The 24,383-nt window shown below is 44.5% G+C and overlaps 1 protein-coding gene across 3 annotated transcripts in view; it reads left to right on the top strand.

The window, feature by feature from the left end:
- Window positions 1-24,383, top strand: part of ARHGEF3 (Rho guanine nucleotide exchange factor 3) — a 319,599-nt gene that overhangs the window by 148,139 nt on the left and 147,077 nt on the right. For all 3 annotated transcript variants that reach the window (XM_055414115.2, XM_055414114.2, XM_055414117.2), the window contains one exon: window positions 23,366-23,428. In XM_055414115.2, the coding sequence (XP_055270090.1) occupies window positions 23,366-23,428 (63 nt within the window). The remainder of the gene's footprint in view (window positions 1-23,365; window positions 23,429-24,383) is intronic.

Below are 24,383 nucleotides of genomic sequence, written 5' to 3'. Positions count from 1 at the left end.
GGAGCAGCATTGTTCACTAGAAATAGAGTGTGAGACTCATGTAAATTTAAATTTCCTAGTTAGCCACTTGACAGAAATAAAAGAAACAGATAAAATTAATTGTAATGATTTGTTTAACCCAGTATGCCCAAATATTAGCATTTCAACATGCAATCCACATGAAAATTATTAAGGAGATGTTTTACATTCTGTTTTTACAATTCTGAGTCTTGGAATTCCAGCGTGTATTATCCACTCAGAGCACATCTTACTTCATACTAGCCACATATGGAGTGCTCAGTACCCACATGTGGGTTCCTGGTGGCCATCGGACAGCGCAGGTCTAGAGCAGCACTGTCCAATGGAACTTTACATCATGATGCTAATGTTTTGTGTCTGCTCTGTATCACACAGAAACCAATAGCCACAGATAGCTGTTGAGCATGTGACATGTGGCTGGCGGAGCTAAGGAGCTGAGTTTTAAATGTTATTTGCTTGTGTGTGTTAGTCACTCAGTGAAGTCATGGACTGTATAGCCTGCCAGGCTTCTTTGTCCATGGAATTCAGGCAAGAATACTGGGGTAGGTAGCCATTCCTTTCTCCATGGGATCTTCCTAACCCAGGGATCAAACCCGGGTCTCCTGTGTTACAGACAGTTTCTTTACCGTCTGAGCCATTAATTTTCCTTAATTTAAATTTAAACAGCCACATGTATCAGGTGGTTATCATTTTGGATAGTGTAACTCTAGAGATTTGATCTTCTTATAGAAATATCCATTTAAACTTAACCAAGGTATCATTTTTCATCTACCATATTGACAGAGATGAAAAAGTGATAACACTGCTTGGCAAAGATAATCGAACCTCTCATGCATGGCAGTGGGAGTATAAATTAGAACAGGCTTTACAGAGGATAATTTGACAATGTTTATCAAACTTACAAATATGCATTCCCTTGGACCCAGCAGTTTCATTCCTGAATATTAGTGCTGCAGAGTCTCTCACATGTGTAAACTGGTCTATGTAGAAGGATATTTGCTGCAGCAAAAGATTGGAAACCACATATCCAATTAATGGGGGGTGGGTGGACAAACAAGCTTTGTTTTTAAATTGTAACTTGCAACTATTAAGAAAATGGGGCCGATTTTTTTTTGATAGTGTGGAAGGCTGTCTAAGCTATAATGTTAAGTATAGAGCAGTGCATATAGGAAATCAGTCCTGAATATTCATTGGAAGGACTGATGCTGAAGCTGAAACTCCAATACTTTGGCCCCCTGATGCGAAGAGCTGACTCATTTGAAAAGACCCTGATGCTGGGAAAGATTGGGGGCAGGAGGAGAAGGGGACGACAGAGGATGAGATGGTTGGGTGGCACCACCGACTCTGTGGACGTGGGTTTGGGTGAACTCTGGGAGTTGGTGATGGACAGGGAGGCCTGGCGTGCTGCAGTTCATGGGATCACAAAGAGTTGGACACGACTAAAGCGACTTAGCAGCAGCAGCAGTACAATGCTATTTGGGTAAAAGAAATGATGTGCTTATTTATGTCTAGAGCAACTCTGGAATGTAGAAGGAACCAATCACAATGGTTTCCTCCTGGGAGAGGAAGAGACAGATGTGGGAAAGAAGTCTACTTATCATTGTATGGTATACCTTTTTGGAATTTAATCCAATGTATTTCAGTTACTTATTCAAACAGTAAGTATTTAAAACACAAAAAAGTAAACTCCAAAGGAAGGGTGAATCAGAGAAGGCTTCTGAGAGGAGGTGACCTTTGGATGGGGTTGCAAAAGATTCATAGGAGTTTTAGCAAGAGGAAAGTTGAGATTCAGAGACATCAACAAGCAGAACAGGTCAGGCATGTATGTATAACTGGAGGTGGCCAGGGTACTGGTATGTAAGACAGAGCAGTAATGGAGTTTGGACAGACAGTTGTCTGTCCAAATGGGAAGGAGTTTTGTGCAGTGTGGACTCAACCCTCTGAGCCATAGGCAGCCATTCATGATTTGAGGAAAGTGGGAAATGACATGACTGTGTTTGTGTGAAAGACAACTTTTGGCAGAATGGAGGGTGATTTAAAAGAGTGGTTCTAAAGTGTGATTGATCCACAGAGCTCCTGAGGCCTGGAAAGTACTGACTACATAACTTCAGAATAGATTTCGTTCATATGTGTCAACAAAAATAGCATACTTCAGCAGACTGATTACAGAAGCAGATATGTGAATCCAGCTGTCTCCTCTGCAGCCAGACATTAAAAAGTTATAGGAGTATGAAACTATCCTGCTCTTCTCACTCTTGTTTTTAACAAATAGTTAATTGTCAAAGGTGATAACTAGATCAAGAAGTAATAATACACTCATTTTTTAAATAAGAAAAAATTTAATTCTCAATTTTATTTTCTAATACTGCAAATATTAATAAAACCAACATAAGAAAATACTCTTTGGGGCCCTCAATACTTTTTAAAAAAATATAAAGGGGTCCTGAGACCAAAAATTTTGAGAACCACTCGTCTAGAAACAAGGAGGTCCTGTGTGCTTATAATTCTGGTTGGAACAAAATAAAATTTTGGGAAACAAATGCAGAGTCCGGTAGGAGGCAGGATCTAACAGTGCTGGAGTTGGTGTGTTTTGCATATGGTGAGCGCAATGCAGTGGTCTGGGCAGGGATGTGTGAAAGAAATAGTCCGACTGATGGATGGGTTTTGACTGATGGAAATGTTGGTGCATGTCGTATACTCCATTTATGCACTAGAAGATTTTTTTGTTGTGTCCAGTCCTTTGCTGTTATAAACATCCTGAGCCTCCCTGTGTGTGTATGCATACTCAGTCGTGTCTGACTCTGCAACCCCATGGACTGTAGCCCACCAGATTCCTCTGTCCTTGGGATTTCCCAGGCAAGAATACTGGAACGAGTTGCCATTTCCTCCTCCAGGAGATCTTCCCAACCCAGGGATCAAACGCACGTCTCTTGAGTCTCCCACACTGGCAGGCAGATTCTTGACTACTGGCGCCACCTGGGAAGCCCTCCCTGTATAGGCCTCTCAGTGCCCACCACCTGCAAGAATTATGCTAGACTATGGCCACCTCATGTGACGAGTTGACTCATTGGAAAAGACTCTGATGCTGGGAGGGATTGGGGGCAGGAGGAGACGGGGACGACAATGAGATGGCTGGATGGCATCACCGACTCTGTGGACATGAGTTTGAGTGAACTCCGGGAGTTGGTGATGGACAGGGAGGCCTGGCGTGCTGTGATTCATGGGGTCGCAAAGAGCCGGACACGACTGAGCGACTGAACTGAACTGAACTGATGTCTTTAAAAGTTAGGCTGTTAACTAATGCCTTGTTCATGGAGCTTTACTGGGTCTTGACGAACTCGAATAACACGAATTGACTGTATGTCTGTCTGTCAGTATGTGTGTCTTTTCTTTTCCCTTCCTTTCTCCCTTGCTCACTCTCCTTTTTGCCCTCTCTTTCTTTCTTCTTCTGACCCCTTGATTTTCCACTCTTTTTCATTGATCATTAGTCCTTCTGTCATTAGCCTTTTTTTAAAAAAAATTGAGGTTAAAAATTGGTCTATAGCACTGTATGTTTTATGTGCTGCTGCTGCTGCTAAGTCGCTTTAGTCGTGTCCGACTCTGTGTGATCCCATAGACAGAAGCCCACCAGGCTCCTGCATCCCTGGGATTCTCCAGGCAAGAACACTGGAGTGGGTTGCCATTTCCTTCTCCAATGCATGAAAGTGAAAAGTGAAAGTGAAGTTGCTCAGTCGTGTCCGACTCTTAGCGACCCCATAGCAACCCCATGGACTGCAGCCTACCAGGCTCCTCCACCCATGGGATTTTCCAGGCAAGAGTACTGAGGTGGGTTGCCATTGCCTTCTAACATTGTATTTCTACTTCTCCATGCTCACCACCAAAAATTTAATTTTCATCCACCACCATATAGTTGATCTCTTTGATCCATTTCACCTTTCCCTGCCCCTTCCCCTCTAGTAACCACGACTGTGTTTTCTGTATCTATATGCTTGGTTTTGGTTGGTTGGTTCATTTATTTTGTTGTTTGTTTCTTGTATTCTTCATATGAGTGAAATCACGTGGTGTTTGTTTTTCTGTGTCTGACTTAATTTCACTTAGCCGAATACTCTCAAGATCCATCTATATTGTCACACATGGCAGGATTTCCTTTCTTCATGGCTGAGTAGTATTCCCTTATGTGTGTGTATGTATGTTATATATGTGTTCCATATATATGTATGTATATATGTGTATACACACACACACATCTTCTTGATCCACTCATCCATTGATTGGTACTTAGGTCATTTCCATATCTTGGCTGTTGTAAATAATCAAGCATTAGCCTTGAGTCTTTAAAAGATATCCAGGGAAAGTGTCTTTGTCAACTAATTTAATACACATTGGTGGATCACTTTCTTTGGGTAGTGCACTGGGTTATGCTGGAATCTGGACACAGACATTGTGTTTCAAAAACAATACAGCTAGAATTATTGTCATCTGTGATTTTGAGGCAAATGTAGAATATCGTATTTGTTTCTAGAAAGTGTTCCCCAATCTCTGCTGTTCTCATTGCCCACCTTCACCCAGCAGTCTCCTTGGCTGCGTGTTGTCATGCACACACACAATGTTAGGAGGGAACTTTGGAGGACACCTGGGCCAGTGCTTTTGCCTTACAGATAATAAACCTGAGATCCAGAGCGAGAAGGTGAGATGCCTGAGGTCATCTGGCTAGTCTGATAACCTTAAAAAGTAGAGAATAACTAGGTACTAGGTAATTGTTCTCTAGTTGCTCCATCTTACTACTTACACATCAGATAAGAGAAAGGTAATAACACTTGTAAAGTATTCCCTGGTGGCTCAGTCAGTAAAGAGTCTGCTGCAGTGCAAGAGACCTGGGTTCAATCCCCGGGTCAGGAAGATCCCCTGAAGAAGGAAATGGCAACCCACTCCTGTGTTCTTGCCTGGAGAATCCCATGGGCAGAGGAGCCTGGCGGGCTACAGTCCATGGGGTTGCAAAGAGTCGGACACGACTGAGCGACTAACACACACAGTAACACTTGTGCTCTGGCGACTTCTCATAAACTTTTATAGAACAGACTTCTGTAAATTGTTCACATTGTAATAAAGCTAGAGGGTGTACACAGATGTAACTTTTAGAACTATTTAGGTTTAAACTTTCTTTTTTTTCCTCTTCACAGAACCATTTTGTATGTGTGGCCAAGGTATCTAGACATTTTCAACAGAGAAGGTTTTTAAATCCCTCATTTGGGTTATTTTCGCCCCCAAACTATTTTTTATAGTATATCCTAAAGTGGGCATCACTTGGTCCCAATGATACACAGCACAGATTTGAGAGCCAGCACTGTGACAACAGAGAGGGGAGACACTGCCCACAGAGCCAGCCGGGAAACAGATTCAACAAGCCTCACTTCCCCTCACGCCCCAGAGCTGAGCCTCCACCCCTCCCCTCCCAAAAAGGGGCAGGAAGAAGGTTCAGAAAAGATAATGTGCCCATCCTTCAACAAAGCTTGGCTCACCCTTTGGGTCCTCCGCATGCTCCCGTTTCCTGTGGCTAAAGTTAGACCTGTTAGATATGAATTTCATTTTTAATCCATGACTGGGCAGACAGAGGGCAGACAGATCTTCTCCAGAAGGGACGGGTGGGTGTTGAGAGGATGGATGGGGGTAGAAGTCGCTTCTCACTCATTCCTGGGAAGAGGGCAACAGAGTGTCACTTTTTCTGTGCTTGTCAGGAGCAGCAAGGTGGTGCGCCAGTTACTTTGTGTGACCATTAGGAGAGGGAGTTTCCACAAAGAAAGTGTTTCCTAAACCTCACTCTATTATGAATCATCTTCTGCCGTAGCCTTTAACATTGTAAAATACTTAATAGCTTTCTGCAAAACAACAATTTTCCCCTTAGAGTTATCTTTAATGGAAAGTTTATATTAAACAGAAAACTAGTATGCTGGCCCAACTTTGAATACTGGATACCCACAAAACAATGTAACTAAATTCTGGCTAGCTGCTGTTGCCTGAGTCTCTCTCCTGGAGAGAGAGTAAAAGTTGAGGTTGGTAAGCGTTGAGTATGTGTTAAAGGTGAGGTAGCCCCAATCAGATGCTTCCCTGGTGGCTCAGCAGTAAAGAATCCACCTGCCAAACAAGAGACCCAGGTTTCATCCCTGGGTTGGGAAGATCCCCAAGAGAAGGAGATGGCAACCCACTCTGGTATTTTCGCCTGGAGAATCCCATGGACCAAGGAGCCTGACAGGCTACAGTCCATGGTTGTAAGAGTCAGACACAACTCAGCAACTAAACTACCACCACAGCAATCTGATGGACCGAGAATGGACAGTGACTTGAAAACGTGGTAGCTTTTGTGTTGTGTGATCTGCTGGGTAAAGCCTGTCAGAGCTATACCTCCCAGTGTTCCCCTTGTACCACCTAAACTGCAGCTATCACCTCCAGAGTCCCCTGGACCCACGTGCGATGTCCCGTGTCCTTCAGCTTGTAGGGGTTTCCAGCCACGGGGGTTAACGTCCCGAGGGGCCCCTCCCCATCAGTGAGGGGATGGATTGAATGCTTTTACCTCCCCACTTGTTAGTGGGAAATTATGAGCTGTGTCTTATACAGCCCCTCGGGGGGTTGGAGGGGGCCCAGTGGGTTGTTCTCCAGCTCCAGCTGCCCACAGCTGAAACCTGGTGGCTTTACATCTTTTGGGGTCCTGCCTCCTTTCACCACCTCACTGTCTCACTCCTCACCAGTTCTTTGTGGGGATTACCACCCCAACGTGTAAACAGCTTATACCTAAATTGTCACCCAGGATCTGCTGTGGGGGGAGCCCAAACCACAACAGCTGGTAAGCATACCGCCTAAAATAATCTTACAAACCACTGTGACACCAGACCCATCCTTTGGGAAACAGTAGCCCAAGGTACATGTCCAAATGGTGTAAAGAAACTTATCATGTTTTTTTTTTTCTTTAAAGTTCAAAAATGTATTGAAATTCTTGCTGTTCAACTCTTCCATTTCCCTAACATTTTAGTGATACTCTGTTCTGATGAGTAACATTGTTTTCCATTTTTGCTGTTCTCTTTCAGTATAGTGTTACAGCTTGCTAACAAACTTAGTGTTCCCAAATTTGCCTATAAATGTAATTTACTGTGTGACATTTGTCAGTTGTTTGCCAGTCTGAGACATCCAGTGAGTGGAGCAGTGAGTGTCGGTCTGTGGTTACTGAAAGTGTTTGTTGATGCATCAGTGATGAGCCCGGGCTAAAATGCAGCAGGCAAGTGTTGCCAAACTCAGAGAGCCACTTTCTAGCAAGCCTTTTACAATATCCTGAGGAGAACCAGGGCTTTAAAATTAGGGAGATTTTAAAAAGTGCTTTGTTGTTATTTAGTTACTCACTCGTATCCAAGACTCTTTGTGACCCCACAGACTGTGACCTTCCAGGCCCCTCTGTTCCCAGGCAAGAATACTGAAATGGGTTGCCATTTCCTTAGGGAGATTAGAAAAGTACTTCTGCAAGATGAAGGTTCTATTTTGGCCTGAGTCTTATAGGCAGATTTTGAAGGCAGGACTGAAGTTCTAATGGGAAAGGATTTCTTATCTTTAGGGGGTTGGGCCTATGCCAGCGAGGTCCTGTTGTGTGAAACCTAGATTGTTGAGAGAGTGGTGAAGTCCAGGGTAAGATACACCTCGCAAGAAGTCAGAAGTATCTGTAAATGATATGAGATCAAGAAATCCAACAGGAAGGCAGAAAAAGGACCAGCTTCATGGCCAGAGCTCTGTGCTCAACAGGACTTCACTATGTGGGCACATAGAGTTGCCCAGTAAATATTTGTTTAATATTTGAATGAGTCAGTGCTTGGTAGTCAAACTTGCTTTGAGATTTCAAGGATAGTGGCCTCAGAATGGGTACTCATCCCACAAGAGTCCCTATACATTTTTTCCTTTCCAGATCTGGCTGCATAATTTGCAGGGTCCAGTGAGAAATGAAAATCCAGGGCCCTTGTTTAAAAAGTTACTAAGAGTTTCGAGATGGTGACCACAAAGCATTATTCTTTATGTGCCCGCATAATGGAAGGTGCTAGAAGTGACCTTGAACTGGCTTCTGCATTCATTGACTGTAGCTTAAGAGACAGACATTAACCCAGTGATTATGCAAGTAAAGGGTAACATTTTAATAAGGTGAGTACAACAAAGAAGAGGCACAGTGAGTCTGAGAGTCCATAACTGAGAGATTTTTTTTTGGTTTGGAGCTCTCTTAGAGTTCCTCCATCATGAGGCTGACATCTGAAGAGTAAGGAGGAATTGGCTGGGAGAAAGGGGGAGGAAAGAAGGTTCAAAGGCAGAGGAAACATAGAGAAAGAGGAATTGGGATTATGGGAGGGAGGTTGGAGCTCAGAGCAAAGGGAATGAGGGTGGAGATGAGAACTGGACCAGTCCTGACTTTGCACAGGATCTTCTGGACACTAACAAGTCTTGAGAAACTCAGGGCTGTTTTCATGACTAACAATAACAGAAACATGAGTAAAATTATTCACCCTAGTTTCCCCTCCAGGGCTTTCTTGCTAGCTCAGACTTATGGTAAAGAGCCTGCCTGCAGTGCAGAAGACCAGGGTTCAATCCCTGGGTCGGGAAGATCCCCTGGAGAAGGAAATGGCAACCCACTCCAGTATCCTTGCCTGGAAAATCCCATGGTTGGAGGAGCCTGGCAGGCTACAGTCCTGGGGTCACAGAGTTGGACATGACTGAGCAACTTCACTTGCTCTTCAAATAAACTGAGAAAGAAAATTACTCCAGTACAGTTCCCATCCTTTTAAATAGGAAATGATGTCAACAGTTGTATTCATGGACACTGGTCAATCAGAACAGTCATTGGGTGCTGTGTGGGAGACTTGTGGAGAGGGAGAACTTGAACGTTTAATGATGAGGGCCCTTTAGGAGCTTTCACTCCTTATCTGTCCCCATCTTTGCTAGGCTGGCTTCATCCCATCACTGAAGTGTCATCTCAACTGTTCCTCCTCTGAGAAACCTGCCTGACCTGTCTCTCCAGTAGCCTCGCCCCTCACCCCCTTTGATCGGCCTTCCTCTTACCCTGGTTTACTTTCTTTATGATTCTTGTTGTTCAGTCGCTAAGTCATATCCTACCCCATGAACTGCAGCATGCCAGGCTTCACTGTCTCCCAGAGTTTGGTCAGACTCATGTCCATTGAGTCAGTGATGCCAGCCAACCTTATCCTCCGCTGCTCCCGTCTCCTTTTGCCCTCCATCTTTCCCAACTTCAGGGTCTTTTCCAATGAGTCAGCTCTAAGCATCATGGGGCCAAAGTATTGGAGCTTCAGCATCAGTCCTTCCAGTGAATATTCAGGGTTGATTTCCTTTAGAATTGACCGATTATTACTCTTCAGTTCAATTCAGTCGCTCAGTCGTGTCCGACTCTCTGCGACCCCATGAATCACAGCACACCAGGCCTCCCTGTCCATCACCAACTCCCGGAGTTCACTCAAACTCATGTCCATCGAGTCAGTGATGCCTTCCAGCCCTCTCTTAGGACACCTTAAAACTAGCTTGTTTATTTGCTTATTGTTTTATAATTTCTATTCCCTCTGAGGACAGGGGCTATATCTATTTTGTTAACCAATTTATCTCCATCTGTTTGCACAGTGCCTGGCATCTAATAGGCACTCCATTACATAGTTATTGAATGAATGAAACTTTAGAGTGAAGGTTGTTCATCTGAGTCTCATTCCTGGATTACCATTGCCAAAAAATAAAAAAGAGGAATATTGTGGGTCCCAGAATCAAAAGTGGAACTCTATGGATGACACATCTTGGTGATTTAGTCTTCATGAAAATAAATTCTACAGCTTTATATGCACCGTTTGGGAGCGAATGGGCTTATTTGTTCATGCAAGTCAGACAACTCACATTTATTGAGCTTTCTGTGTGTTGAACTAGGCCTTAGTAATGTCCAGCGAAGTTCTAGACATGAAAGAATTCTGCTCTTAGTAAAACATATATTTCCTGGGAAATGGATTGAATGTTGAATAACTGTGCTTTGATTCTGCAAAATCCAGACCTCAGTTTCAGACTTCAGGATAAAAATGATTGGGATGGGCTTTGAAGCAAAAAATCAGGATTAGAAAATTTAGCACAAAGTCCTTCCCCCTCCCTGCAGCACCCCCTGTGGCTTAGCACTACCCCTGCTTTTTACTCAGAACTTGACAGGACATGATAGTGCTGCTGAAGGAGGGCTACCCTGAATACCTGCCTGTCCCTGGTGTTTGGGGCCCTTTTCCTCTCTCCTATAATTTGGTCTTGTGGTGAGGCCCTCCTCCACTTTCAGAAACAGCTGCAGAAGGAAAATGTCCCTCTTAATCACAGTTGACATCTTTCCAGACACCGCATCAGGAATGGTAACTGGCTTTCACATTACTGTTCTGGCAGGTTCTCTGCAGACTATTGCAAGGAGTGTTTTCTCAGGTTAGTCAAGACTAGTCTGAAAACTGGTGGTCTGCTTTGTGCTAATGATTCTAGTCAGACCAGGAGAAGGGTCCAGCCCTTCCAGAGGCCACATTCTGCAGAGCTCCATTGAGAAACATTGTTGGCATATTCAAGTACATCATTTTGAGAGGAGGGGAATTATCTGTTACACAGTTAATTTTCCTTTTAGCTGTTTCTTTCCTACTGAGAGAGAAACATCTTTAAGAATAGGCAGCTTCTTGTGAGAATTTCTAGTTTTGTTTGGAAGAGAGCTAAATATTTTCATCAAATAATCCTTAAATTATATTCTTCTCAAGCCTAAGGGACTGTGTTCCAGCTAATGCCCAACCAAAGTCTGCTGAAGTACCTAGGCAGACTCACCCCCTTTTAGGTGCTCAGGGGCTTGCAGACACCAAAGGTTAGCAGATACTGCAGAGTTGAGCCCTGAGGGCCTGAGGGCTCCTGGAGGTGGGCACTGGGTGAATATCAGATGCCTCCAAAAGGAATGAGTGTTTAGGGCTTGTGTTTTTTTTTGAGGACAGGGGAGAGTGTGCAGGTTATTTGTGAACTTCTTTTATTTTACTTTTGGCAACTTAATATTTAAAACTTATAGAAAAGTTGCAAGTCTAGAAAAAGATACTCCTGAATACCTTTTACACACTTCACTGATTGAGTTTGCTGTCTCTGTGTCTCTTTCTTTGCCTCTGTATCAACCTTTCTCCATAGACGCATGCTTGCAAAGTCAATTCAGTCGTGTCCAACTCTGAGCCCACCAGTCTCCTCTGTCCATGGGGTTCTCCAGGCAAGAATACTGGAGTGGGTTGCCATGCCCTCCTCCAGGGGATCTTCCCCACCCAGGGACTGGACCCAAGTCTCTTGGGTTTCCTGTGCTGGCAGGCAGGTTCTTTACCACTAGCACCACCTGGGAAGCCCCTCTCCATAAGTAAATAGATTTGTTGTTGTTCACTCGCTAAGTCGTGTCCGACTCTTTGTGACCCCATCCTGACTACAGTATGCCAGGCTCCTCTGTCCTTCACTGTCTCTTGCAGTTTGCTTAGATTCATGTCCATTGAGTCAGTGATGCAATCGAATAACCTTATCCCCTGCTGCCCCCTTCTCCTTTTCCTTTGAGTCTTTCTCAGCATCAGGGTCTTTTCCAATAAGTTGGCTGTTTGTGTCACATGGCCAAAGTGTTGGAGCTTCAGCATCAGTTCTTCCAATGAATATTCAGGGTTGATTTCCTTTAGGATTGACTAGTTTGATATCCTTGCAAGAACAGAAGGAATTCTCAAGAGTCTTCTCCAACAGCACAATTCAAAACCATCAGTTCTTTGGTGCTCAGCCTTCTTTACATAAATGTGTGCATGTGTGTGTATACATATGTATTAAATAAATTTATATATTATATATTTAAATAAATATTTATATTATATAATATTTATATATTATATATTTTAATAAATTTATATGTTACATATATATTGAAATTTATTTTATACATTTATATATACATATATATGTATATACTAAATACTTAACTACAAGAGTAATTACAATTACTTTCACACAATTGTCAGAAGAGGAAAGTTTAACATTGGCAAAATATATTAACTCCTCCACCATTCATTTTTAAAGTTTGCCAACTGTTAGAATAATGTATTTTATAGCTTTTTTTTTTTTCTGGTCTAAAGTCCAATTCAGGATCATGCATTGCACTTATTGCCACTTGTTCTTTGGTCTCCTTTAATCTGGAACAGTTCCCCAGGCCTGTTTGGTGTTTCTTGATTTTGACTCTTTTGAAGAATAGAAGCCAGTTAGGTTGTACAGTTTTTTTCTCTGTGGGCCTATGAGATGTTTTTCATGACTAGATTCAGAATTTGCATTTTAAAAATATCTAGAGTGATGGAAGAAGGCCTTTTATAGGCTGTGCATTTATTTTGCACAGTTTAAGAGGTTTGGAGGACCAAGATCAAGGTGCTGATCTATATGGTGTCTGGCAAGGAGCTTCTTCCTGATTTGCAGACAGCCACCTTCTTTCTGTGTCCATAAATGACAAAGAAAACAATCTTCTCTTTCATGTCTCTTCTTATAAAAGCACTAATCCCATTCATGAGGGTTCTGTCCTCAACTCTCAAAGGTCCCACCTCCAAATACCGTTACATTGGAGTGAGGGCTTCAACAAAGGAATTTGGGAGACTCAAACATTCAGTCTGTAACAGGAGAGGATCAGGCGCAGATGAAGGTCCTCATCCGACAGTATCAGGGAGGTCTGAGCCTTTGCTTCCACAGTTAGTCTTAATGAAGCCTCTGGACTGAGGCTCTGGCTATTAAATAGGAGGTCCACTCAGTCCTTTCTGTGTCTTGCACAATGCAAAGGTCATTCACCTTTAAATTTCTTCCCAGCTTTATCTTTAAAAACTCATGTAAAATGACATTCCATTCTTGTTAACGTATATAAATAGAGGCTTACCTGGCTTCCCACAAAGTCAGGTTGATGGACTGTTTTTATTCTGTGGCTTTAACCCACCTCCTATTCCACTGCTTGGTTTTAAAAGCACAGAGTTATGTTCAGCTTCTCTTAGGTTCAGTGCCCTAGAAGCAGACCTGGATACGAGTGTGAGTAGTTTATTTGGTCACCAGAAACACTGGTGAGGGACTGGGGAAGAGAAACAGGGTACAGGGTGTGATCATGAACTGGTTAGCTCTGTGAACACCTGGGGCTCAAACCTGCTGGGGACTTCTGGGAGACTGCATGAAACTTTGCTGCACGATCAACTCAATCTGGGGAGCTTCTGCAAACTCCCGATGTTCAGAATCTGCAGATGGCAAGAGCCAGTCCCTGGGAGCTTCTCTAGTGTTTCTAGTGTATGGTCAAAACTGAGAAGACTGTATTTCAGAGTTGTCCCCTCAAGCTTTAGGAAGCTGGAGTGTTTACCTGCCAGCTGCAGTTCGTTGCAGGTTGAGGACTGCTCCTGGTGACATTAACAGTCAAGCATTTATGGCCTGTAAAAAGCTGAGGCATGCCAAGGAATGGTGATCGCCCAGGGGACGTGGGCCAGCAGTATCCGCTACTAACTGGATGTGATATCAAACCCTGGCTTGGTCCAGGCATTCTCAGAGCAGTTTTAATTGTGTCTCTTAAACTCTTTAAGCCTCAGCTTCCTTTCCCTGGGGGCTCAGACAGTGGGAAATCTGCCTGCAGTGCAGGAGACCCAGGTTCGATCCCTGAGTCAGAAAGATCCCCTGGAGAAGGGAATGGCTACCCACTCTAGTATTCTTTCCTGAAGAATTCCATGGACAAACGGGCCTGGCAGGCTACAGTCCATGGGGTCGCAAAGAGTCAGACATGACTGAGTGACTGCACACTTTGCCTTGTGTATAATATCTTCTTTGTCCAAGCTGTGAGGATCAGATACAATATATGGAAAGCACCCAGCATGCAGTGAATTCTTAACAGATCTTTGTTTTAAACCCAGAAAGTGGAAAGAGGGAAGGGAGGAAGGGGCTACTTGAAGCATCCAGAACCCGCCACAAAGCAATGCACGTTGTGAGTTCTAATCTGGTTCAGTTCAGTTCAGTCGCTCAGTCGTGTCTGACTCTTTGCAACCCCATGAATCACAGCACGCCAGGCCTCCCTGTCCATCACCAACTCCAAGAATTCACTCAAACTCATGTCCATCGAGTCGGTGATGCCATCCAGCCATCTCATTCTCTGCCGTCCCCTTCTCCTCCTGCCCCCAATCCCTTCTCGCATCAGAGTTTTCTCCATTGAGTCAACTTTTTGCATGAGGTGGCCAAAGTATTGGAGCTTCAGCTTTAGCATCAGTCCTTCCAAAGAACACCCAGGACTGATCTCCTTTAGAATGGACTGGTTGGATCTCCTTGCAGTCCAAGGAACTCTCAAGAGTCTTCTCCAGCACCACAGTTCAAAAGCACCAAATAGTTCTACTAGGGAAACTTTTCTTTATTTAAAGGAATGCTGTGATGAGTTGTCAGGATACACACAGTGGCTTAGCAGGTGAAACCCATTTCTCTAGCATGTTCCATCTCTGCTGTGTGTGCGAAGTTGTCCCCAGGAGTAGTGGATGCAGAAACCAGTCGTTGAAAGGAAATTGCTCTTCCTATAGATGAACGCCTGCCTGCTAGTATTGGGGGGCACTATTCAGGAATGAATGGGGTGCTGTGGCTGCCAAGGCATTACCAGCACTGGGGTCTGTCCTGATAGGAAAAGGCAGAAGTCCCAAGTGTAGAAGTGAGACCTCTCCTTGTAAAATCAGATTCCCAATATTATCGTGGGCAAATAAGCACATTTGAGTCTGAATCATACAGCTGGACCATCTGAGTTCCTTGGTTATGTGGAGTAATTCTCTAGAAATTAAGCAATTATTGGGACATTCCCTCAACTATATGGGTTTCTATTTTTGTTGATAAGGGCTTCAGACAGTTCTGTGCGGGAATAATTTTAATACATAAGAGTTCTTTATGCTGGTAAGAATAAGTGAATTAGCAAATAACGGAGGACCAGGGGGGCACCAGTGATAACAGTGTATAATGAAACACAGATTGTGACTCAGCCACTTCACTGCACCTGAGGGCAGAAGGAAACAATAGAAAATAATTACAGTAATTGTTAGAAGGCTTAGGGGGAAAGTGCCCTGTTTAATTAGGTTCTGTGCTTCTTGTCAAATTCCATCATTGGCAACCTTTATGAATATGAACCTCCTTTCCCACCTCAGATGGGTGAGCATAAATGAGTTTGTCTGGAGCAGTCTGTCTGGAAAATACACTTGTCAGTGCTCTGCCCTGGACAGACAAGTTTTCCGTCTTCTCTCCTCCTTTGGCCTTGAATGTTTGGAAGGAAAAGTGGCCTGTAAATGTTCATGGGATGATCATGCATCTGGCTGCTCTCAATTGTCAGGGCTGGTGGTGACCCTGGCAGGTTGTGACACCTGATGGTGACCCCTGACCTCTCATCTGCCTGGTTGAACATCTTTTCCTTCCCATGGGAGAGGAAGACCTTTCCTTGGCCAATGTGACCTTATCTCTGCTTTCCAGCAAGCTAAAGGCCAGGTGTTCTGGGGCCAAAATCAATCTTTGGGGCTTTTTCTGATTTGTCAAAATCAAGTCAGTGGGTACACTCTTGTACATTAGTGGAATTTTATCCATGTTCCCCTCCCAACCCCGTGCCATTCCTGCCGTTCCTGCTGCTGCTACTGGCGATAACCAGTGCTGAGAAGTTGCTGTGTGACAGGCATTGTGGTGAGCCCTTTACTCACACTGATCTATTTGACTCTCATGATAGCCTTAGTTATTTTATAGACAAGGAAACTGAGGTTCAGAGAGGAGAAATTATGTGCTTAAGGTTCCATACCATGCAGCATGACGAGGACATGAACCTCCCAAGTCTAACTTCAGAGCCCACAGTTAATGGCATCTGGGCACAAAACTGTGTGTTATGTTGTGCTCAATTGTATTCGACTCTTTGCTGTGCTGTGGACTGCACCCTGCCAGGCTCCTCTGTCCATAGGATTCTCTGGGAAAGAAAACTGGAGTGGGTTGCCATTTCCTTCTCTAGGGGATCTTCCTGACCCAGGGATTGAACCCACATCTCCTCCAGCTCCTGCACTGCAGGTAGATTCTTTACCACTGAGCCACCAATTAGTTAAGATGTATTTACCAGCGGCTCAGGGAGCACCATGATTTCCAGGTTTTCTACCCCGTAAGCACATTAAAGAGTCTAGGGAAAAAAAGGATCGTGGTTCCTGGATGCTGGAGAAGGGAGGATGTTTTTTAAAATAAGGTATTAAAAATGGAGCAGGGGTTCCCTCTCAGTTTTTTTGCTCAGCCCTGGAACTGAGACAGAGGAGAAATGATATGTGGATCCTCTTCTGCTCAAATGTGAGTTTAGTGAGTCAAGTTCCAGCTAAGGACAAGTACAAGAACATAAAATCCTTTTCTAATCTCTCCCTAAAGAAGGCGCAGATGAAAGGCTTCATCAAAGCCTCTGAAACCACCAAAGCTGTTTGCCAGCAAAGAGATAAATCAGGAAGGTTTGAGATCTGGTTTGAATTTAATAATTACAAATGACTAATCAGGGGCCATTTGCTGTCAAGTCAGGAGCTGTACTCTCTCCACCAGTGCATTTCTGCTGCTCTGGTCAGCTTGGTTATTAAATAGAAAAGCCCTGTGATTAAATCACAGGGCTGTTCCAACACTAATCAATTCAATCTCGGTCGTTTAAAATTAAGTCAGACCTTGCACTTGCCCTGCCTCTGTGACAGGAGTGGGAACCACACACTGCAAACGTGACTGAAGGTATCCAGAGAGCATGCATTTATAGCCCTATGTGATGTGGGTACTTAGAGGAGGGTCAGGCTGCTTCCCAGGTCTCTTATCATCCTGCAGGATTGCCTCCTCCACCATCTTTAATACCAACATCTTCTTTGCCTGCCTCTCAACATCCAGTAACAACAAAGCAGCGGTGACAATAGTAGTAGTCGTAATTATGATAGTAACCACAGAAGCAATAATAATTATCATTTTTTAACTTCTTGCCATATACCTGGCCCTGTTGTAAATATCTTATCTGCTTTAGTCCTTCAAATAAGCCTATGATGAAGAGATCAAAGTTTACAGAAATATAGACACTTTCATATCTCACACACCTGGAACCTGCCTGGCCCATCGTTCATCCTTTATAAATATTTGTCCTGTGAATGAAGTGAGAGAGAGAAACGATATCTGTGATACACATCAGGTTGCTGTGATAAGATCACAGCAGGGAGAAGTGATGGAGCTGGATCCTGAACTCAATCTGTCTCATTTATTCTGTTTCTTTGAGGTATGTAGGTAAATGTCTTATGAGCCTTTTTATATTGTTCTTAAGGCACATGTTGTTTTAAATGTAAATTTACTTTATGTGCTTCTCTGATGGCTCAGATGGTAAAGAATCCATCTGCCATGCAGGACCCGGATTTGATCCCTGGATTGGAAAGATCCCATGGAGAAGGGAATGGCAACCCACTCCAGTATTCTTGCCTGAGAAATCCCATGGACAGAGGAGCCTGCCAGGCTACAGTCCCTGGGGTCACAGAGTTGGACATGACTGAGTGACTAAGGCTTTCACACTTCCCTTCACATTTTTTATATTAATTTAAATAAATCACACTTTGTTTTTAAACGATATTAAAAAGAAGTAGCACTGGATGGCGAAAGGATCAGTAGTTTGGGAACCAGTCTGGTGTAGAGAAAACTCCCCTCTCCAGCACTTGCTAGTTTTGTGACCTTGAACAAATCCCTGAAGCCTTCCCACGCTTCAGTGTTCTTCTCTGTAAAATGGACACCACTATGCTCACTGAGGCCGGGCTGAGCAGAAGCTAGAAATGAACAGTTCTTTAAATGGTGAGCACAGAGCTTGGCTCATAGCAGACACCCAGTTTCCGCATCCGCTTCTTTCCAACCCCCACTGGATATCTGATGGTGATTCTCCTCTGCTTCTAAGACTCAAAACCTCAAAGGATCCCAAGATTTGGGTCTAGAGAGATTGTAAACTGAGCCTATTAAGAATCAGATAGGCTTAGATGTGGGACCAGCTCTTCTGCAAATCCATCAGCTGAGGACAGGTAGGGTCACTGCTCTTGGCAGAGAGCCTTACCTGGAACCACAGAAAAACACTTGTTCCCAGACCATGTACTGATGAGATTTATGTGTCTGCCTTGTGCTGTCAGAAGGTAGCCAAGCCTGAGAGGAGCTGGTCACAGAGTGGCTTGGGAACAGTGATGTGCTGTGAGAGCGGATGGTGTCACCAGGAATGAGTCTCAGAGTCCGCCCCATCTGTCCGGAGAGACCTGGGTCTCCACGAGAACTCAGATCCACGTGTACTGAAGACTTTGTCCTGTTGCAGGTTAACAGAGAGCCTCCTGGCCAGTTTTTGAGCCAAGAAGCATGAGGTTTTTCCAGCCCCCAAGCACCTCGAGAAAGCATCTGCATGAAATGTGTAGCCCGCAGGGTTAAGGAATCAGACAGTATACTCTAGCCTTTGTTCCCGTACATTCCCTTCTGTAACTGCCTTTCCTCCCTGCCTCAGACAGGTGTTCAGACAAAGGGTTCAGATGCCAAATCAGGTCGCTTATGGTTGGATTCAGCCAGCTGTTTCATTTCAGCTGGGCTCTTATCAACCCTGGATTCGTCGCTCCTGAAGCACAGAGGCTGGGTGCTCATGGTGTTGCTTGGGGAAGTGCACACTTGCTGCCTAGCCATGGGTGTGCCTTGCCCTGGAACAGACCTGACACTTCTTCTCACATGAGGAGTGAAAATCACCAGTGTTCCACTTGGACCAATGTCTGAACAGTTGTAATTTTTTTTTAACTTATCTGTATAATTTAAGGAAAATAAATGCCCCTGCTGGTTAAGAAAAAGAGTCTCTTATTTGAAAAGCAAAAATCATAGCTTGAACTTGCATGTTTTGAGTCCCCAAGGAAATTTGAGGTTGAAGAATTTTAGCCTTCAGTGATCTTTGCTTTTGAGGTTTTGATTTAATTTTGGCAGCCAGGTGGTTAGCGGAAGGGAAGGGTGTCGCCCCAAGAACACAGGCCTCATTTATTTTTTCTTTTTTTAGTCACTCATTCAGAGATTATTCACTGACCTACTGCTCAGCACAGGACGCTGGGGTTTTAAGTTATGCACTCAAATCAGAGAGCCCAGACTACAGCACAGTCCCTGGGCTCACTCACCGCGCACTGTTTTTCATAGTTGAAAGGGGGAAGTAGACTGTGCATTCGCCTTAGTGAATGTGACAAGAATAACAGGATGGGTCTCTGGCTCTTCAAATAGGCCGAGAACCCAGGAGACCAAGTATGTAAATGCAGGTGTTTCACACACAGAGCTCTTCCTCCCTCGGAGCTGCCCCAGGTCATCTCTCCATGACTTCTGATGTGCACGGAAGGGTGGTGCTGGGCTGGTGGAATGGGTACCCGTTTGTTCCCGTCCACCGTGCCCTCCTTCCCCGAAGTTGGCTAAGAAGACAAGCTTCTCAAAGGGAGCAGGTCAGAAGTATCAACAACAACAACAAATGAAGAAATACTCTTCTGGGGGAGTTGGCTAGGTACCCGGTACTGTAGCCTGTTCTAAGAATGTGATCATGACAGACTAAAGCCTGCCCCTGTGTGCTTGCATCTCATGAGAAAGTCTACCCGAAAACAGAAAATTAAAGTCTCTCTCTGAAACGGGTCTCTCCTGCTGGTCTCTGTCTCTACAGCTTGTCTGAATCATTCACAGCAGAGATCACAGTCTAAAATATTTTGTTTTCTTTTTATTCCCTGTTGGTGGGAAGGGAGCCTGCCTGGCTCATTCACTGCTTGACGCTGGCACCCAGAGCAGGGCCTCGCACACCGGAAGTGCTCAGTGAACACAGCGAATGAGTACATGACCTAGTGACCCTGTGAAGTGTTTGCCTTGGGCCCAAAGTTTAAATTGCAGACTCCTTCTGTGTTACTGACCATGGTCAGTTAACACCCTATGCAATGGAAATTGAAAAGAACACCCACTTTGATAATCCATGCAGATTTTACTTTGTAAAATGGCTGAGTTTCTGTAGGAGATCTTTCTATCCCAGGTTAACTGGCTGTGGCTTACTTTAAAGGCCACTAGAAGACTTTTGTCTTCTGCATTTGGCTCTTGGGCTCGATGGCACCCGAATCCAGTACTCTTGCCTGGAAAATCCCATGGATGGAGGAGCCTGGTAGGCTGCAGGTGGGGTCGCTGAGAGTCGGACACGACTGAGCGACTTCACTTTCACTTTTCACTTTCATGCATTGGAGAAGGAAATGGCAGCCCATTCCAGTGTTCTTGCCTGGAGAATCCCAGGGATGGGGGAGCCTGGTGGGCTGCCGTCTATGGGGTTGCACAGAGTTGGACACGGCTGATGCGACTTAGCAGCAGCAGCGTGGAAGCATCTGGGGTTAGTGATGCTTAGGAGGCTGTGTTCCAACCCTGGGTGATATATTGAGTTGGTCTGGAGAGGGCTGCATGCCCATGAGAGAAAGAGCCTCTATTAGTGTCCTCTCTCCTTCACCAGGGTGGGATTTGGGGGGCAACAGGCCACTGTAAATGTGTCATGTTGACAAAATCATTGAGCCCCCAAAATGGAACTGTAGCATCATAAAATTCCATAATCTAACAACACCAGAGAGTGGCATACATCTCTGTAGCTTACAGTTTGGGTAATACTGGGAGCCACCATTTACTGTGCCCTCACCATGTGCCAGCTGTCGTTCCAGGTGCTGTATGCATACCTTCTGTAACCCTCAGGACAGCCTGACCTGGTGGTTAATGGCCACTTTACAGATAACATCCCAGGGCCTCCATCCTCTCATGGGATTTCCCAAGATCACAGGTCTAATTCTGTAGCCTCTCAAGGCAAGAGAAGCCAGGCTCAGGAAATGGCACAGGTTATCCTGGGTGGCAGGGTGCCAGCGCAGATATCCCTATTCTTTTACCCCGCACACGTTACTGATTGATCGCAGCCTTCCCTCACTTGCTGTGCTGTGAAATCTCAATACAGCACTCAAGGCAGACACTACCAGGCATTCCGAATGGCAAATGAGTCATAACCTATTTGCCAAGTGTGCTTTGAATGGGGTGTGTATGTGTGTGAAGGGTTTTGCCCTAGGAATTTGAATCTTGGATTCAGGGTGTTATACCATAGCCGTGTAACTTGGGAGCCATTTGTTTATCTCTCCTAACTTGAATTTATTTATCTGTAGAATGGAAACTATGCCTTGCCATACTCACCTCCAAAGTCACCATATAAATACAGGCCAACGAATCGGCGTCAATGACAACACAGTGCCGCTTTTAATTGTAACTGAACGATGAATCAGTATGGGTCATGTCCCTACACACACACAAAGCAGCACCCCCCCAAAGTGACAAGCAGCTCTAAGCTTCCTCTTGGGACTCCCGCAAAGCCCATGAGCGGAGTATTTGACTCCCTGACAATCACCAATCACACGGTGAACTTGTTAGTGAAGATTCTTGGATATTATCTCAGAATGGCTGATTGAGGATCCTGGCTCCTAGGATTGGATCTCTAAATACTTCCACTGCTCAAGTGGAATGATATATGGGATCTAGCACTCCATACTCTGTATGGAACCATGTTAACCTTTAGGATTTGAAATATCTAGGTGGCTGGTGACGGAAAAGAGGCCCCAGTTTCCTCCCCATCTGTGTCTGGCAAACTCTTAATTCATCTGTCAGACCCGTTCAAGTGCCTCCTCCTCTGAGAAAACACCCCCAGCTCCCACCAAGGCCAAGCTAAGTACTCCCTCACTGTGCTCCAGAGCCCTCTAGCCCACAGGCTGAGCACCTACTGTGCACCAGGCACTCTGCTGCATGCTAACACACATCACTGTATTTACATCTCCCTCTAGGGGAATAAAAGCTTATGTTACCACCTCTACCTTAGAGTTGAGAAAGGGTGACTCAGGCAAGTGAAGTGACTTTCCCTAGTCAAAATTGGATCTTACTGCATTATAAGCACACCAGAGTCTGTGTCTCTTACAGGAATATGATAATTACGTGAGTTAATGTGAGTTCCTTAACTAGGGAAGTTGCCAATCTCGGCATCCCTGGGAGCAAACACAGGACCTGGTGCATAATCAGTTCAGTTCAGTTCAGTTCAGTTGCTCAGTCGTGTCCGACTCTCCGCGACCCCATGAATCACAGCACGCCAGGCCTCCCTGTCCATCACCAACTCCCGGAGTACACTCAAACTCATGTCCGTCGAGTCGGTGATGCCATCCAGCCAGCTCATTCTCTGTCGTCCCTGTCTCCTCCCACCCCCAATCCCTCCTAGCATCAGAGTCTTTTCCAGTGAATCAACTCGTCGCATGAGGTAGCCAAAGTATTGTGCTCAGCAAATCTTTGTTGAGCTCAAGAAATAATAGAAGAGTTATAGTGAGACAGTCAAGGGCAGATAAGGACTGGGTGCTTTCCAGCATCTGTCTGTGTTCACACTCATCATCTAATAGAGGAGAAAGGGCAGGAGGTGACGGACATGAGGGCTGAAGACTCCAACTGTCTCTCATATCACTCCACTGTAACCTCATACCAGGGATTCCGGTCCGCCGGCAGCTTTCTGCCAAGTAGGGGACTTAGCCAGTCACAAATTAGAGACTCGAGAAATACTTAACTGGTTAAGCTAGAGATGAAGAAGAGAAGTAAATGTGTCTCTGAAGAGCTTGATTGTGTTTGCAAATGGAGTTTCTTTTCTTTTTATACAGAGGATAATACATTCTTCCATCCCCATAGACTTCCATGGTCATAAGTTCATTTCAACCATAGGTTTCTTCAGTTCCAATACTGAAGTCCCAAGTTCTGAGTCTTGGTGTTTATGGCTCTAAAATGGGCAGGTCGGAGAAGATGTCTAAGGCTCTTTCCAACATTCTGGTTCTGTGATGGCATCAGCACCCTGGATGAAGTTTAGAACAAATTTAACTTACACAAGTACACAGCAGCTCTAAAAATGGAGTATCTTTAAGTGAATTAGATGATTTCCAGTCTAATGTCTTCTTCCATGTTCATAAAAATCTGAACTCTGTGTCTAAATTTCTAAGTCTTGCTCTACAGAAACATGTAGAAAAAAAGAAACTATGAAGAGACACGAACTATAGCAGCTTGAACAAGAACAATAATACAAACCAGTTTATCCCAGAGCTTAATCGTTTCCTGTAATTTCTTAGGCTTTCTTAGAACTCAGTCTAAGGTTTTGCGTAACATGGTAGAAATGTGCTATTTGATTGCATTTGTTTCTTTCCTTCATCGAAGTCATAATCCTTATTTACATTTGAACTTTGTTTTATTATTTGTTTCACAGCGGAAACGGAAGCAGAGCACCCAGGATGAAGATGCGGTTAGCCTTTGTAGTCTCGATATAAGTGTAAGTACAGTCCTTCCTACGTCCCCTGCCGTGGGAACACCTCTCATCTCTGAACATATTTGTTAACATGCTGTGGGCTTTAGGTGGGCTTCCAGGATCCAATTATGGAGGTTGGGATCTGGGGGTAAATGTTAAAAAAATTTTTGTTTTCATTTTACTGGAAGAAGCTGTATGGCCAACTTAAACTTCCAAGCCACTTATTTATTGCTTGTGTCTTTTCTCTCATAAAATGAACGATTAAATCAGTGCATCTGGATAGAATCTATAGATAAAGGCCGCTCTGCTGTGTTAGGGGCTGACTACTGAAGGTGGACCAGATGTTTGTCCCCCTTTGGAGGAAGTTGGCAGATTGGCCCAGCTCAAGCAGCTGCATGGCTCAAAGGCCAGAAGAGGTGTCTGGCAGCATGGCTGAGGGGGTGGCTTTGGTTTCAACAGCTTAATTTGAATGAAGATTCTATACTTAGATTTGGATGACACCTATCTTCTTCTCTGCTTCCTCATGTAGGAAAGACTTAACCTAACAGAATTGTTGTGAGGATCACACAAAACATAAAAGTGAGAGTACCAACCACGTAGCCTGGCACATAGTAGGCACTCACCAAATGTTAACCTCACTGTATTTTCCTTTAAAAGCGGAAGTTTGCAAAAGATATTTGAGTGACCTGGTAACTGTGCTAGTGATGACAGAGGTCAAAAGCTTTCTTGGATATTTTCAGGCCCACACCTTTGGATGCTGAATTTCAGTCGTGTTCTTTGTGTGGCCTCCTTGCCTCCCTAGACACAGCAGGGGAGGCTCCCTGGGCCTCTCATGCTCTTGGATGCTGAATTTCGGTCATTTGTTTTGTGTGGCCTCCTTGCCTCCCTAGACACAGCAGGGGAGGCTCCCTGGGCGGCTGATGCTCTCATTGTCTAGGGACTGGGGGTCAGGATTCCAGCCCCTGCTGCGCCCCCATGT

Source organism: Moschus berezovskii, chromosome 24 (assembly GCF_049115385.1).
Source record: "Moschus berezovskii isolate FMDL1 chromosome 24, NW_MosBer_1.0, whole genome shotgun sequence".
Classification (NCBI taxonomy): Eukaryota; Metazoa; Chordata; class Mammalia; order Artiodactyla; family Moschidae; genus Moschus; species Moschus berezovskii.
Note: the sequence above shows the minus strand (reverse complement) of the source record. Positions and strands in the feature narration are given on the sequence as shown.